This window comes from Camelina sativa, chromosome 11, assembly GCF_030686135.1.
Source record: "Camelina sativa cultivar CO46 ecotype springtype chromosome 11, ASM3068613v1".
In the NCBI taxonomy this organism is placed as follows: Eukaryota; Viridiplantae; Streptophyta; class Magnoliopsida; order Brassicales; family Brassicaceae; genus Camelina; species Camelina sativa.
This window is the reverse complement of record NC_141890.1, coordinates 36,964,998-36,981,339: the sequence shown is the minus strand read 5'-3', so window position 1 is coordinate 36,981,339 and position 16,342 is coordinate 36,964,998. Positions and strand designations below refer to the sequence as shown.

The window sequence follows — 16,342 nt, the reverse complement described above, 5'->3', positions numbered from 1 at the left end:
CTCTGATCTATTTGTTTTATGTGTGTTATTGGCCTGTTAGTACGTTGTTGAGTCGCTAGAGGCTTTGGGAAGCTTTTTGTGGCCTTGGTGTGTGTTTTGGTGGTTTAGCACGGAGATCCAGCGAGAAGATTCAGGAAAAAACGATGCTCGGCATGTGCGTCGGTCGATGCACTTTGTGCGTCGGTCGATACAATGCGAGGACGGCGCAGATTGACCTAGGAGCATCGGTCGATGCCATGTGGAGGCGTTGGTCGATGCAATTAGGGATTTCGTGCAATATCGAGCATGCGTCGGTTGATGCAGCATGCGTGTCGGTCGATGCAAGTTAACCTTGCGTCGATCGATGCAAGCTTGTGTCGGTTGATGCATGGGTTGGCGTCGGTCGATGCAGAGTCCTGGTTTGTTGTTCTTTGGTTATTGATTGTTGGTTGATGGTTAGAGTTGTCTCTATTGCTTGTGTGTATAGCCCAGTAGATGAGTGGATTGCCTTACTGAGTATTTATAAAATACTCATGCATCTCAATTTGTGTTTGTGGTGCAGGTAAAGGAAAAGTGTGATCGTGGAATCGAGGCAATGAAGAGAAGGATGTTTTAGTGATTCATTTGGTTGTTGTCTGCTTTGCTAGGTTGCTAGAGTTAGTCATTAGAATGTGGTTTAGGTTGCTGGTTCTATGATTCATGTTGTTTTGGATTATTGGATATTGTGATGAATTAATATTGGTTATTTTATTATTGGATATTTATTGGATATTGGTATTTGTTGATTAATTTCCGTTGTTTGGTTTGATTGTGGATAGGTGGCTAGTGGGTATGGGATCACTAGTTTAGATTATTATTATTATTATCTATTATTTACTATTATTATCTATTATTTATTATTAAAAAAACGGATCGGGTCGTTTCAAAGCTCCACGCCAGATCTTTGTTCCTAAACGCATCAAATTCGATCTAAAGCCACAAAAGACTTTCACAAGGCCTCGAGGACCACGAAACCACTCCAACAAGACAAGAAATTAACCACATAACACAAAAACATGAAAATCAAAGAAATATCAAGCTTAAATCAGCCATGGTCATGCACTCACCTTTGCAAAAGAAAATTCTGACCCTTAAACTGATGAAAACTCACTCCTAACAAGCTTCCCCCACAATCCTAGCTTCAGATCTCCACTCCACAGGAAGAAATCTTGCTAAAACCGCTAGAACTCTCAAGAACACTCAAAGGAACCTTTTCTCTCTTTTCTTTCTATCCAAAAACGACAAATGAGGCTAAACTCGTAACCTAGGTCGAGCTCCCCACTTATATTTCCCGGTTTAGGTCTCATTAAACCAAACCTGCATCAATTCGACGATCAAAACATCGATCGAAACCCCTAAAGTCTGCAACCGGTTTGCGGATGTTACAACTTTGCAGTAACTATCCACGTTATTTTATCTATCGAAATCACCTATTTTGTTCTCACTCACAATCAAGAGCTTGTTTATCTTTCCACGACGTAACGAGTACTTAATTACCTCTTTAACGAATTTAACACCATTATGGTCACAACCTCCCTTTCCATAGATAAAATATAATTTTGATGCAAGTTTGACATATTAACATACCAAGCAAATGGTGGATCGGTTATTTGAGATCTGTCACAACAAAAGCTTGGGTTTTTATACCGTTTGAATATCATATGATCACTATTAGAGGCACAAGAATTACTTTAATCAATATAGCAAACATGGATTCGAGGTTTCACTATAATGTCTATTGTGAAGGATAAATGTCTTAATCAACAACATAAATAATGGGGCTATCTGATCTATCTCTTGTAGGAATCTATCATAATACAAACATTGGACAATAAATTTTATGGAAATTTGTTTTATTTATGTAAATCATTTTTAGAACAAAGTAGCTCATACTTTAGCTCAATAGGGAGCTTACATTCTAGCTTTTGTATTGATCATTTTGAAATGTAAACTATGTGCACAATGATTTTCCAAATTAATATAAATTATTTTAACGAAAAAATATATATAAGTTTATCCTAAGATTGAGTTACCGATCAACGAGTCATTATTTAATGTGGTTATAAAAAAATTGTTTGGTCCACAAGTATAGATATATATAAAATAAAAATAATAAAAAATTGTAACTTGTGCATAGGCTACACGGTATATAGCACAGAGAAAACTTATATGTAGATACGAAATATTATAAAGGAGATTGATACTTTGCCTAAAAAACCAAAAAAAAAAATGTGAATCATCTCGTTTACTGTATCATTAACAAAAAGCCCTCAGATCACACAAAATAGATTTATAAAACCCACTGATGATGATTCATCTTCTTTGTATAGGCCGGGAACGCACTACCTTGTCACATGTATAAGGACACTACCCCATACGACGTTGCTCGCACTTTCATGTGTATTTTTTTCTTCTTTTAAATAGATGTGACAGTGCAATTATTTGTTAGGGGAATATGTTTGCTGAGTTTCTTGTGTTCGAAATTAATCAAACACACGATTCTCTTGTAGAACTTGGGTTGAACTAACTTCCCCAAGACGTAAGCCCGAGATCTAACGGTGAAGTTTAGCCTCATAGGTACTGGTGCAGGAGGCGCTGGTGGTTCGACAATCACGATGGGTCCTTTCTTCTTCTTGGGTTTTGTTGGAATTGGTGCAGGAGGTGGTGGTGGGACTAAGGTTGAGCCACTTCCATAGAGAGGAGTCTTGTCTCCAAGTACATTCACCACCACTGTTCTTTGGCTTTTTCTTGACTGATAAAATTTTTTAATCTACAAAAATAAAAAGAATATAGGTCAAAATTGGAGGTAGGTAATCAAAACTTTATATATTGTAAGACTAAGACCAAACGGTAAGAACATGTTTAAGTAAAATAAAGCAAGAATGAACTTAGTCCAACCACATTAGATCATACTTTTCAATACTTTTAAACACATACCAACAAAAACATTTTTATTATACTAAAAATATGTACATTTTTAAATATTTTTATCAAAAGCCAAACCGAAATGATCCAAGCAAAATCCGATTTTTGTCGGTTATACATATTTTAAAAGGCACAAATAAAACTACCTAATAGTGCACTCCTGATCAACCCCATGTGACAATCATAGCCACCGACAACATTGATCTAAGACAAACCAAAAACTCGACCGACCCCAAACTTTTCACAAACCAAACCAAAAAAAGTTCGGTTATACATTTTTTAAAAACCAAAGAAAACAAAAAAAAAAATAACAAAGAGCATCTGGTGATAGCAACAAGACCAACATTGATGAACATGTATTAAACAAACACATTTTAAAGGAGTTTTCAGATTTTGAACTTACAGTGCCAGAACCAATAGTGATCTGAGAGAAACTAAGATCAATAGGAGAAGACGTGACATGAACACCAAAGAAAGTACCAGTGTTACGGTACAACATTCTCAGCGTCGCGTTCATCGTGATCATATCAGTTCCTATACCTCCAGCATCTTGTCCAGCTTGAACCTTAAGTTGCTCAAACGTTATACTCTGCAAAATTCAATTCCACAAACTTAAACACCACTCTAGATCTGAACATATCCAACAACCTTAACAGAGATCTCGATCTACTAAGTCAACTCTAGATCTTTAACTAACCTTAACAGAGATCTTAGGTTTCTGAGGTTTAGCAGCAGCATAAAGAATCAAAGAGAAAAAAGCAAAGAGCAAAAAGAACCCAACAATGAAGGCTAAGACATAGCATCGACGAGGCAAAGCTTCTTGTTGTCTGTCTCCATCATCAAGTAGACCTTCTTCTTCAATCCTAGCAAACTGTTTCTCTCCAGCGTGACCCTTGCGTTTGGAACCGTTGATCTTGGAGAAGCGGCTCGAGGAAGAGTGAGAATGCGGTGGAGATCCCATCGGGCTGGTGAGTACAGGTGTTGAGTGGAATGATGTTGCTGTCTTCTCTCCATCGTGGGAGTCACGTGACGGAGATTGGACGAAGTAGGCTGGACGACGGGGAGATCTAGTCGGAGATGAAGCCGAGAGGCTTGTCACCTCCGAGTCGGTCTTGGCGTGCATCTTGAGATTCAAATGGAAGATGAAGAAGCAGAAGAAGATGAGAAGGCTTTGTTATGTGATGATGTGTGTGTGTATATATATATTGAATGATTAGTCAATAATGAGTGGATTCGAGGGCCAAATTGCCCACTGGTTTGTAAGTTATTGTAACGCCTGGTTAGAGCATCATGGTCGTATATTATTTTGTCATAATCAAAATTTGAGTAACCTATAGCATAATACTTTTGAATTAAGCAAATTTTTCACTGTAGGAGTATATATCAATTCCAAAACTCATAAGCATAGTTTTTCTATTGGCGTTAGCTAAATCAACTTCTGAGTGAGACAAGTTCATTGGTTTCCGCCAAAAGCAATGCAACTCAACAAAACTTTTACCAACCATATCTTTTAGTGCAGTCAAGATAGTGAGAAAGTCAAAACTATTTATTATGTGTTGTTCATCTATAATTATGATTCTTCTTAAATTTCAAAATGTTTAATTCAACATTTTCCAACATTTTTAATATATATATTTATATATACAAATATAACTGCGCATACATCGTAACCTGTGATATGAAAGCAGTGTGATCAGAAAAAAAAAAACAAAGAACCAAAAATTACTTTGTAGATAAAATAAAAACACTACACCACCAATTGTTGTTATCTCTATCAACTAATCTGCATTTTCTTCAAGACAGTTCATCATCATCATCACATACTTGGAGGAGGTAGTTTCCAGAAGTTCCATGTGTTGAAATCCTCCTGTTTTATTAAACTTCATCAGAATCTGCTGCAGTGTAAACATCTTTTGATGAAGTAAACAAACTAAACCTCGACAAATATATATACCGGTTCTGAAGAGGTTGTAGCTGGGAACATTCCGTTGACAAGAGCATGAAGATTCGTGTATGATCTTGTATCAATCCTACGATTCACAGCTACTTCTCCCTGCAATTCTCACAAGCAAGGTTACAATTTGCTTAAAAGGCCAAACTTTGCTATTGCAAACACATGAGCTCTTTTGCATTTTGGAAGAACAAATGCAAACTTACTATACCTTATGGTTTCCTTTGAAAAACAAAAACCTAGTATAACATGCAAACACAGATGCAAACACAAACAAACAGTTGAGTCCTTGCAGCCTAAGAGCATAGTTTGTTCCACCATATGTTGCTAATTCATCTTCTTATTTTTTTTTTGCTAATGTATTTCCCATTTTAAGAATGTGTACCTTCGGGTTAATAATGAAGATCTTCCCACGGGGGATTCCAACTTTAAGGTAGCTAATCTCATCCGTGTCTCTGTTTCCAAAACCAGCATAGAATGGGTTGTGTTCAGAAGGAAACAAGCCCCTTATTTCCTGTAAATTTTGTAAAAACAGCGTTACACGTATTTGAGAGTGCATGAGAGTTCAACAGATATAGAAACCGCATAGAACAAACCTCTAAGCAAGCAATCTTGAATTCATGAGGTGCTCTTCTAATCACTGGAGAGAGAAAAAAGGTTTAAGAATAAGAAGCAAATCATATAAGATCAAAAAATCATGAGCATATGTTGCAGAGGAAACGCATTACCTTCCCGAAACAACGAAGGGAAGAGACCGTCAGGAGAGATGACAACAGGCCCATCCGGCAATGCTTTTCCGTCCTGGTAATTTGCTTACTAAGATTAACGAGAGTACCGAAGATTATTCGATTTCTGAACAGTTGAAATGCATTGTGTTTAGTTACCTGCTTGAGATTAATTAGAAATTGTCTTGTAACTGAGGCTTGTGAAATCGCACGTGCACTTAAAAATATCAACTGATAGCCATTTTCCTGTAGAAATGTAAGGAGAGAAAATGAATCTTTGCCTTTGTACCGTTGCTTGTTATCATTTATAAAAGATAAGAACAAGTAAAGCACAGATAACAGACCTTTACAGCCGAAAACAAATGTGTAACACCTGTTTGTGACCAATCTATACCAACCAAAGGCATAAACTGGCCTAAGACATCCGATCTACGACAAACAAAAGGAAAAAAAATCAGAGAAAATATGGAAATAAGCAAACATAATAGAAAAACCAAAGGTGCTTTACCTTGTGATAGTACCATCTACATCTGAAACAACTATGCGAGCATTCCATTTCCATAAGTAAATCCTTGCGTCTACCTGTTAATTTATAGAGTTGTGAACACCGTAAATAATCTTCTCCGTTAATATGACAAACATATCGTACTAAAGGAAAAGAATGACCTGTTGGGTACCCACAATATTGGTGGAGAACGTAAAAGTCACGGTATTCATTCCTTCTTTCAGATCTAGCGAAGCCAATTGTTCAGAAGTTGGAGTTAGTGCCCTAACCGTCTTTTTCACTGGTATTGGTGACGACTTCTCTTGTTTCTCCTCAGTTACAGCTGCGTCCCCGGAAGAAGAAGCCTCAGTATCGTTTCTTGATCTTCTGAGAGAGAAAGGCCAAAGCTTCCAGCTTCCACTGTCCTGAGCTAAGCCATCACCAGGTTTCTCATTCTGGTCAACAGCTATCATGCCCTTTGGTTCAAATACTTGTGCAGTCCCAAATGAAACCACTCCTAAGATAATAGGAGCTGCGGCATCCCATGGAAAATAGCAGCCACCAATCTTCACTATAAGCTTATCATTCTCCAAAACCGATGGGCCCAAAGAAGCAAACTTTTCTATATCCAGTTTTTCGGAATTGAAGGCCTGAGAAGCTGCTTCTGCTCCCATTCCTTCACTTAATAAGTGCTTGCACAGAGAGAGCTCGACTGAGAGTGGAGATAACAAAGTTAGACTATAGCATTATAATTCATAACAATCAAACAATTTCAGCAGAGTGGAAAATAAGACAGTCAAACAAGTTATGTTTTCTTACCTACTTGGGGATTAGCAATAACATGTTTAAACGCCTTTAAGTTTGGGCTACCCTCAGCAACTTTTTCTGCATCTAAACCCCCAGAGGTCGACTCATTTTCTCCCAAATCTAACTTTGATGTTTTGAAACACGGGTCATATGACTGGCTCACAGGCTGAGAAGCACAATCACCCATATCATCGTTGTTGTCAAGCCGCATAATCGGTAATGATCCTACCAACCGCTCCATCTCATCTGTAGAGATATCCTTTTTTCTCTCTATGTTAATCGGCTCTGACAAGCCCTTTGAGTTCTCCACGCCGTTTTCAGGACTAGTTTCATTTTTATCATAACTCTGTTTCCCATCAACTTTAATAGAATCTGGCAAACTTGACCCTCCAGAACTACTCCCACCAGGCTTACATTCGTCAAGATCGCTAAAGGAAAACTGTTCATCCTCTCTCTCTGTTTGCAGGATGCTTTCTCCACTTGTTGACTGAGAGTTTTTCAAATTTCCTACAGAAAAAGGCATATCTTCCACGGTCCTTTTATTTTCATCTTGAACGGGGGAGCCAGTGCTGCTTCCTTCCTGAGAAGTGCCAGTGCTCTGCAAATCCGCTTGGTCAGCTGAACCTAGTGTGACAATTTCCACAGATTCAGGAGCACCTAATAGTTCTTGCTTAGAATCCAGATCGCATCCAGTAACAGAATCCTAGTGCAGATACAATTTACACAATAAATGAGTCTCATGCCATTATCTTAATTTACTTCCAAAGCTATTCTTCTAGCATTGCAAAGAAAATGAGATAGATTAAAAGTAGTAACTAACCTGTGCAAGCGTCTCGGTTCTTGGTTCGACAAAGATATCTACGTTTCGACTCCCTTCACTAGTAATAGAGAACACCATACTCGATGATTCACATAAACCATTTTCAACAACAACTGCACTTGATGCAGTCTCTTCACAATAATCTTCAACATTAGTGCTTTCACGAAAATCCTGCTCTTTCTCATCAAGAAACCGCAATGTAGGAGATGCAACAAGAGGAGTCTCCAATATCGAACCGCTATCAACTAAAATTTCCGAGTTACCCTCATTTATTCCATCCACAACACAAGATTTGCCACTAGTACTAGTCTCACCATTGTCTTTTGCATCCAAAGAATCAGAAGATTTACCTTTGAAAGACTTACGCGTATCGATATTAGTAGACCACTTAACCTCCAACAGATCAGCAGCGATCTCAGCTCTCTCCATGGAAGTAACACCACTATCTTGACTAACAGATCTGCCACCAAAGACAAACCCCAAAATCCCAGGCTTGCCAACAATCTTGGCATTACCACTACGAGGACTAGCAGAATCATAGTTACAACTCCTAGACTTCAAAGGAATCTTAAGCTTATCAACAACAACATCATCACTACTCTTGGACGTCTCAGCCTCATCACCAGAAGACAAAGTATAAACCTCACCACTCTCAGATTCACCAACAACATCTTCAACTTCTCTAAGGAAATAAGCTTGACCTGTATGAGCCAAATACATATTGAAACCTGAATCAACACCATTGACATCGATCTTGATCAAATTCCTCCTATTCTTCAAAACCCCTTGAAATTTCCCGAATCGGACATACCAAGGAGACGATTTAAACGTCCCATCAGGTTGTTCAACGACGATAATGTCGATCGCACCACCAAATGGATGAAACGGACCTGAAACCGTACCTACGCCGCGGTAGATGTAGCTTCCGATCCTACCGACGGCATTCATTTCGACAAACCCAGATCGACAAGTCAACGAAATCCACGATCTTGAACACAAATTTGGAAACTTTATGATACGGATCGATCAATCATGCTGTAAAAATCAAAACTTAGAACAGAGAAGAGAAGAGAAGAAAGAGAATGGGTTTTTTTTTGTGTTTAAGGAAGAAGCAAAAAAGGTATATTCTTCTGTAAGAGAGATGGAGAGGAGACAGAGACCAACAACAAGATTGATCATTCATTCATTAATTCTTGCCGCCGGACATTATTTCGTTTCGGTGGGGTTCGTTTCGTAGTGATCCAATTCGACACCCTTCTTCTTCTTCCTTAGTTAATTTTATTATTAAGAAACAAAACATTGTTGACCCAAAGAAAAAAAAAAGAAATTGCCCAATACAGTAGTTATTAGTTATGACCAAGTTGAGATTATTATGTGACAATGTATCTAAGCCAAATTCTGATATGTTAAAATTAGTACAATCTAAAAACATTGGATTTGGGGGAGTTTTGATTTTGAATAATCTAAAATGAGTATCCAAATTTTTTTATTAAATCGAGTAAAAAGACTTAATACATGCATTGATTTTGTTATGCTAAAAATTTATCACATTCTAGTAACATTTGATTTTTGAGATATAAGATATTGCGTTGAAGTGACCAAACACTATCACACAAAAGATTAAATCCTGCAAAAGTATTTATGACCTATGCATGAATTCCAATAACTTTTGCTATTTTTATCTTGCAAAATTAAATATATTTAGAACCAAAGGTTTTCGAACGAGTTGACAATTGTGTTGGTTTTGGTTGCCTTGGCACCTTATGAACAGTTTAACGTCGATGGTCAGACCGGACTTATAACATATACAAGTTGCTTCGTAGGATCTTAATCTAATTTAATGAATAGAAGAAAATGCATCAAATACACCACGAGCAGGAAATAATAACACTTCAATTAAGCAGTAAACCAAAGCCCAAAAGTTAATGAAATGAGTTATTAATATGTATCTCAATGGATGAACGACTAGAATGATCAACTAGCCATTCTTGGCACGTTTTTTGACCATGAGAACCATATTGAATACATCATAAACGGTATGTCGAATCTCGGGGAGTTCAGTATATATAAGATACAGCACGTAGTGGTGAAAAAGTTGTCTTATAAGAAGTGTACTCTATATTGGCTAGAATTAATAAGTGTCTTTGAGCTTCCAGAGAACATCTCTAGTCATTTTCGTTGGTTCAAAACTATCTTTTAGTCAACTTGACATTGGTGATGGTTAATATAAATCTGAAAGGTTTGATTACAACGCCTACAAATATATAGCGATGCATCGAAGTCTGATGTCTGTTCTTCCTAGACACAGCAAATGGTAAATGGATTTGACATACTATAGATTACGGGTTACCTAGTCATTGCGATTTTTTTTACCATGTTCATAAATTTAAACTTTTTGAAGCTCTTTCAATTACTATTATAGTGGGACCGTGGCTATACAATACGGTTATGTCTTTACTCTTTAGTATTTTCTATTACATTATCTAGGTGGGCTCAACCCATTGAAGTATCGATCAATGGAGATCCAAATTGTCATTAATTATTACATCGATCATATAACAGAAAAGCATTAGTGATAAGTGAGAATTGATCAGCATAATTTTGCACCCAGCTCAGCTAATTGGTAACCAAAAGGTATGAACATGTGTAGTATTTTGTTTTGGTTGTAAGTGCAATATTACATATACTTTGACAAACTTTATCCAAGAATCAGAGATAAGTTATGTTTGTAATTGTCAAGTTTCAAAGATATGAACTATTTTTGTTTCTTGAAATGAAAATAATTTTCGTATGATTTTGGAAAATAAGGTGTATCATATAAACAACTTGATATTTGTAGAAAAATAATGTCTTTTACAGAAAATCATGTTTACTGAGAAAACTGAAAATAGCATGTAACATATAAAAACAATTTCTTTTACAAAAAAAAAAAACTGTATTTACGAAAAATGAAAAATCGGCAATGGTGAAGAAAAATTCAGATTTAGGACGGCGAGGATTGTTAGTGAGCTTATTTGAGAGAGAAGAACCAAACATCAATTACTCCAATGATTTTTTATTCATAATACTGTACATGCATCAATTATATAAATAAAATTTTGGAAAAAGATAGCTAGGGAGACGAAATATTGATGAATACATAGTACACATGACAAGTATAATATTGTATATTCAACTATACGAAGTATATGTATTAAATGACCACATGCATAAACTATATGATGTTATGCGGTCAATATCATAGACATATATGTCAGTACACCGGTCAACCGACTCCGGCAAAAACCGACATTGACTCCGGCGTTAACCAACACTAACAAAAAAAAAATCTAAATTAAAATAAAAAAATAAATTATTATACTAAATCATTTATAATTATTTTCAAGATATAAAAATCATTTATAATTATTTTCAAGATATAAAAATCATTTATAATTATTTTCAAGATATATATATATATATCTCATAATCAGATTATTAAAATACTACAAAATCAATAAAATCAAATTCAACTACTTTCATTAGAAAATCATATACAAAATATTGAGTATATGACTTTTTACTCTAAATTTTGCATGTTAAATGTTATACAAAATTTTACACTCTTTACTTTAAAATTTACATACTCAAAATAACATATAAACAACAACAAAAAAAATCACAATATATACTTTTAACAGATGAACATTTTCATTTTTATCCTCTTTTACACAATTACAATATGTTAAATTAATTTTTAGAAATTTTTTTAAGGTTTGGATTCTCTATTTTACATTCAGGATATATTTAGGAAATAAATAAAAAAATATTTAGATATTGAATTAAATTTGTTTTTCATATCTAATATCTATTCAATATTGTAATATCTAATATCTTTTAACTATTCAATATCTAAATGATTTTATATCTTGAAGATAATTATAAATGAATTTTTATATCTTGAAAATAATTATAAATGATTTTTATTAAACTATTTACTTTAGCTTGAAAAATAAAAAGTAACTAATTATAAAAATAAATATATTAGAGATATATAAAAAATATTTCGATATTGAATAGAATATTTCTTTTAATCATGAAAACCCATAAATGATTTAGTATACTAATTTATTATTTTTATTTTAATTTAGAATATATTTTTTGTTAGTGTTGGTCAACGTCGGAGCCAACGTCGGTCTTCGCCGGAGTCAGTTGACCGGTGTACTGTCATATATGTCTATGATGTTGATCGCATAACATCATATAGTTTATTCATGTGGCCATGTAATATATATACTTCGTGTAGTTGAGTATACAATAGTATACTTGGCATGTGTGACCATGTATTCTCTAATACTTCGTGTAGCTAGTCATATTTTTTCCTAAAATTTTATATAAATTTAAAGAATATAAATTGCATGAGACCTAACGACTTAGAGGGTGTTATTCAATAAAGGTTTTTAATGGATTTAAAGTATTAGTAGATTTAATAGTCCAATGGTTTTGTAAATGAATTGAACGTGGATTTGGATATCATTAGTGGATTTGAAATGCATTATTTATGGTTTTGAAGTCATTACTAGTGGACTTTTTTTATTTTTGAAGGTAAATAAAAAAAATAACTTATCCATAAATTGTGTAGTGAATTAAAATCAAATTAAATAAACTAAATTATTAAAATGTTATGTTACATTACATTGGTTTTGCAACTGTTAAAATATAAAATTAAACTAATAAATTATTAAAACCTTAAGTTAGAAAGTAAATTCATATTTTTTTTTTGTATGAATGTAAAAATATATTCAAACAAAAGCTTTGTGTTACATAGAATACTTCTTCCTTTTGAAAGTTTTGGACTTGAAGCAGAGGGGGACATAGTTATATTTAAAACAGAGCATAGACAGAGCATGGCATATGTCAAGGCCGAGACTGAAACCAGACGAGGAGGGCGTCATCCAGTTTCGTTGATCCATCTTGGCTTAGGGATAAAATACGATGTCTGATCGTACGGTCAAGCTGAGTTAGGGAGCTCACCATGCCGGCGTCTATTTCTTTCCTTCCAAATAAAGTAGACAGAGGCCTGGAGAGTATAACGGAGGAGGAAAAGTGTAGAGCCCTGGTAAGTGAAACTGGAGGCCAGCGAAATAATCTCCGTGAAGCAAGTCAACGACGACGACAATGACGAAGACGATGACGAGCCGACAAGACGACGACGAGAATGATGAAGACGAAGACGACGACGAAATCACCAATGTTATCGATTTTATCAGGAAAGATACTCATGAGAAGTATGAGAGAGATGAAATACTTCAAATTGTTAGGATTGTGTTTGTTCATGTTTTGGATGTAAAATACATTAAAATCTGAAGTGAAACAAAATCCATTGGAAATAGAATAACAGTGATTTTACAAATGCTTTAAAATCATCTAACAAATATTTAATCCAATAACAGCAAATTTTATTGTATTTTTTAAAATATCTAATTGAATAACGCTAGATTTTGAAATACACCAAACTCTATTAAAATACAAGGTTGAATAACACCCCCTTAGCTCATAAAATTTCACATATCACACCAAAAAAAATTATTATTTCACGGTTTGGCAAATCAAATACAACTTCCAAAAGATAGAATAAAAAACATGATCAGTGGCTATTTTACGAAATTTACCCCTGTATATGTTCATAAAATATAAAAAAATCATTTTTTGTTAAATGAAATATGTTTTTATGGTGATGAACAAACAAAAGGAGGAAAAGGGGAGAAAAAAGAGAGAGCGAGGGGCGCGCGTGTGTTTTCATTCCCGTGGGTTATTGGCCGTTCATCTCTCTTTCTATTTTCCAATGCGCAGGTCAGGTCACATCGCAAGCTGATGATTGTTTCTCTTTTTGTTTCTTTTGTTTCCTTCTGTTATCTCTTTTTGAAGCTTCGTCTTTGCATTTGTCGGATTTATTTAAGGTATGTGTTTTGTCAGAAAAAATCCATGCTCTCATTGACTTAATGAATCTATTTGAACAAGAAAATGCGATAAACACGAATTGAGCTTTGACAATGTATAAACAGGAACAACAACAACAAAATTGTCTGATACAGTTACAATAATGTTGGGTGACGATAAAGATTCAGACGACCTTAATGTATTTCTAAACGCCATTGGTGAAGCTGGAGATAATGATGAAGAAGAAGAAGCTCCAACGAGAATCTCCACCTCTTTCAGTGACATCGACTTCTTGACCTTTGACGATGAAGATTCACATCACAACCCGTTTCAAGATTGTGAACCAAGTCCAATCAACGAGCCTCCTCCTCCTAAGGTTTATGTCGCCCCTAGGGTGATGATAAGTCATCAAGATTCGTTTTCTGAAGATTCAAGAACCGATGTGATCGAAGATGCTAGGATATTGCCTGCTTCGCCTCGTTTGCGAGTTCCTGCTTCTCCTCGAGCTTTTGTGTATCCGAGATCTGTCGAATCGCCTCGTTTCGGTTCTCCCGTTGGTGTTATCGACACAGCTTCGCCTTTTGATTCGGTTAAGGACGCAGTTTCTAAGTTTGGTGGGATCACAGATTGGAAAGCTCATAAGATTCAGACAATAGAGGTTTTATAATTTGAGCTTTTGTTCTTTCTTCACATGATTTTTTTTTGTTTATATGAGAGATCTTGATTTTGATAGTTCTTGATTGGTGTGTCAGAGACGGAAGATGGTGGATGAGGAGCTTGAGAAGATACAAGAAGCTATGCCTGAGTGCAAGAGAGAAGTTGAGTTAGCTGAAGAGGCGAAACACAATGCGTTGAACGAGTTAGAGAACATAAAGGGACTCATTGAGGAGCTTAAACTCGAGTTAGAGAAAGCGGAAAAGGAAGAGCAACAAGCGAAACAGGATTCGGAGCTCGCTCAGATGCGTGTTGAGGAGATGGAGCAAGGTGTGGCCAATGAGGCAAGTGTTGCTGTCAAAGCACAGCTAGATGTGGCTAAAGCGAGGCAAGTCTCGGCTACTTGTGAGCTACGATCCGTGAGAGAAGAGATTGAAATGGTTAGTAATGAATATGAAGAAATGTTGAAGGAAAAAGATTTAGCTAGGGAGAAAGCTGATATTGCTGTTATGGAAGCTAAAGGGATTGAGAGGACGATGGATGGTTTGAGTATAGAGCTGATTGCAACCAAGGAGTTGTTGGAATCAGCACACACGGCTCATCTTGAAGCTGAAGAGATGAGATTTGGTGCGGCAATGGCTCGTGATCAAGATGTTTACAATTGGGAAAAGGAACTGAAGATGGTGGAAGATGATATCGAGAGGCTTAACCAAGAGGTTCGAGCAGCAGATGATGTGAAAGCTAAGCTAGAGACTGCTTCTGCTCTTCAGCATGATCTGAAGACTGAATTAGCGGCTTTCACCGAAAACACAAGCGGTAATCTGTTGATGGAAAAGGAGAGTAGTAATAATGACATTCATGCTGCGGTTGATTCTGCAAGAAGGGAGCTCGAAGAAGTCAAATCCAACATTGAGAAAGCAGCTTCCGAGGTGAAAACATTGAAGATCATCGCTGGATCATTACAGTCTGAGCTTGAAAGAGAGAGACATGATCTAGCAGAAACTAAGCAGAGAGCTAGTGCGAGTCTGGCCAGGAAAAACGATGAAGATGCAAGAGAGGAGTTGGTGGAAACAGCAACGAAGTTGGAGCTGGCGACAAAAGAGGCAGAGGATGCAAAGTCATATGCTACAGCTGCGAGAGATGAGCTTACAATGGCGAAAGAATTGTCTGAACAAGCAAAAAGAGGAATGTCTACGCTAGAGAGTCGGTTAACTGAGGCGAAAAAGGAAATGGAGGCTGCTAGGGCTTCAGAGAAGTTGGCCTTGGCTGCTATAAAAGCTCTGCAAGAGACTGAATCTTCTCAGAGATTCGAGGAGATTAATGAATCACCAAGAAGCATTATAATTTCCGTAGAGGAATACTATGAGCTAAGCAAGCAGGCACATAAGTCAGAGGAGGAGGCAAACACAAAGCTATCAGAGATTGTCTCCCAAATAGAGGTGGCTAAAGAGGAAGAGTCAAGAATCTTGGAGAAACTAGAGGAAGTGAATAGAGAAATGAGCGTAACAAAAGAAGAGCTTAAAGAGGCTATGGGAAAAGCCGACAAGGCTAGAGATGAGAAGTTGGGTATGGAGCAAGAGTTGAGAAAATGGAGGTCGGATAATGGGAAGAGGAGGACAGACGAAGGCCGTGAGCCTGAGAAAAGCCCGACGAGGTCAAGCACCGAGAATGGATTCGGACAGTCAAAATCATTTGCATTTGGTGAACAAGGAAGCAGCAGCAACTACACTGGAGCAGGTACTAACAATAATAATAATAATCTGACCCCTGAAACAAAGAAGAAGAAGAAGAAGCTATCTTTGTTTCCAAAGGTTTTCATGTTCTTGTCAAGAAAGAAGTCTCACAGTCACAAGTAAAAAATGTTGCATACCTTTTTCGTTTTCTTCAAAATATTTGGTTTGTTCTTTTCTTCTTACACCAACAAAACAATACAGACTCCATCAGATGAGTCTAGCATTACATTTATGTATGTTTGTGTTGTATTCACTTATAGGAAATAAAGGTATTTGATTGATACACACTTGCCAACAAAGTATAGA

At 36.2% G+C, this 16,342-nt stretch overlaps 3 protein-coding genes across 5 annotated transcripts; 1 reads left to right on the top strand and 2 right to left on the bottom strand.

The window, feature by feature from the left end:
* Positions 1–2,168: 2,168 nt before the first annotated feature.
* Positions 2,169–4,339, bottom strand: LOC104725191 (uncharacterized). Its single transcript, XM_010443810.3, has 3 exons — positions 3,641–4,339; positions 3,347–3,532; positions 2,169–2,788 (listed from the first exon to the last, which is right to left on the bottom strand). The coding sequence occupies exons 1-3, from the start codon at positions 4,064–4,066 to the stop codon at positions 2,435–2,437; spliced, it is 966 nt and encodes a 321-aa protein (XP_010442112.2). The 5' UTR covers positions 4,067–4,339; the 3' UTR covers positions 2,169–2,434.
* Positions 4,340–4,530: 191 nt separating this feature from the next.
* LOC104725190 (phosphatidate phosphatase PAH2) lies at positions 4,531–9,057 on the bottom strand. Of its 2 annotated transcripts, none has more exons than XM_010443809.3 (11): positions 7,731–9,057; positions 6,923–7,613; positions 6,301–6,815; positions 6,128–6,201; positions 5,964–6,048; positions 5,779–5,865; positions 5,623–5,695; positions 5,491–5,534; positions 5,280–5,408; positions 4,898–4,996; positions 4,531–4,810 (listed from the first exon to the last, which is right to left on the bottom strand). In XM_010443809.3, the coding sequence occupies exons 1-11, from the start codon at positions 8,676–8,678 to the stop codon at positions 4,760–4,762; spliced, it is 2,796 nt and encodes a 931-aa protein (XP_010442111.1). In that variant the 5' UTR covers positions 8,679–9,057; the 3' UTR covers positions 4,531–4,759. The 2 variants fall into 2 exon arrangements, with proteins under 2 accessions (XP_010442111.1, XP_010442110.1); XM_010443808.3 differs by having other exon boundaries at positions 6,286–6,815; positions 7,731–9,033.
* A 4,363-nt stretch (positions 9,058–13,420) lies between these two features.
* Positions 13,421–16,323, top strand: LOC104725189 (protein WEAK CHLOROPLAST MOVEMENT UNDER BLUE LIGHT-like 3). Of its 2 annotated transcripts, XM_010443806.3 has the most exons (3): positions 13,421–13,669; positions 13,775–14,307; positions 14,402–16,323. In XM_010443806.3, exons 2-3 carry the CDS (start codon positions 13,813–13,815, stop codon positions 16,157–16,159), a joined length of 2,253 nt encoding a protein of 750 aa, XP_010442108.2. In that variant the 5' UTR covers positions 13,421–13,669; positions 13,775–13,812; the 3' UTR covers positions 16,160–16,323. The 2 variants fall into 2 exon arrangements, with proteins under 2 accessions (XP_010442108.2, XP_087330466.1); XM_087474340.1 differs by lacking the exon at positions 13,421–13,669 and having other exon boundaries at positions 13,691–14,307.
* Positions 16,324–16,342: the final 19 nt, after the last annotated feature.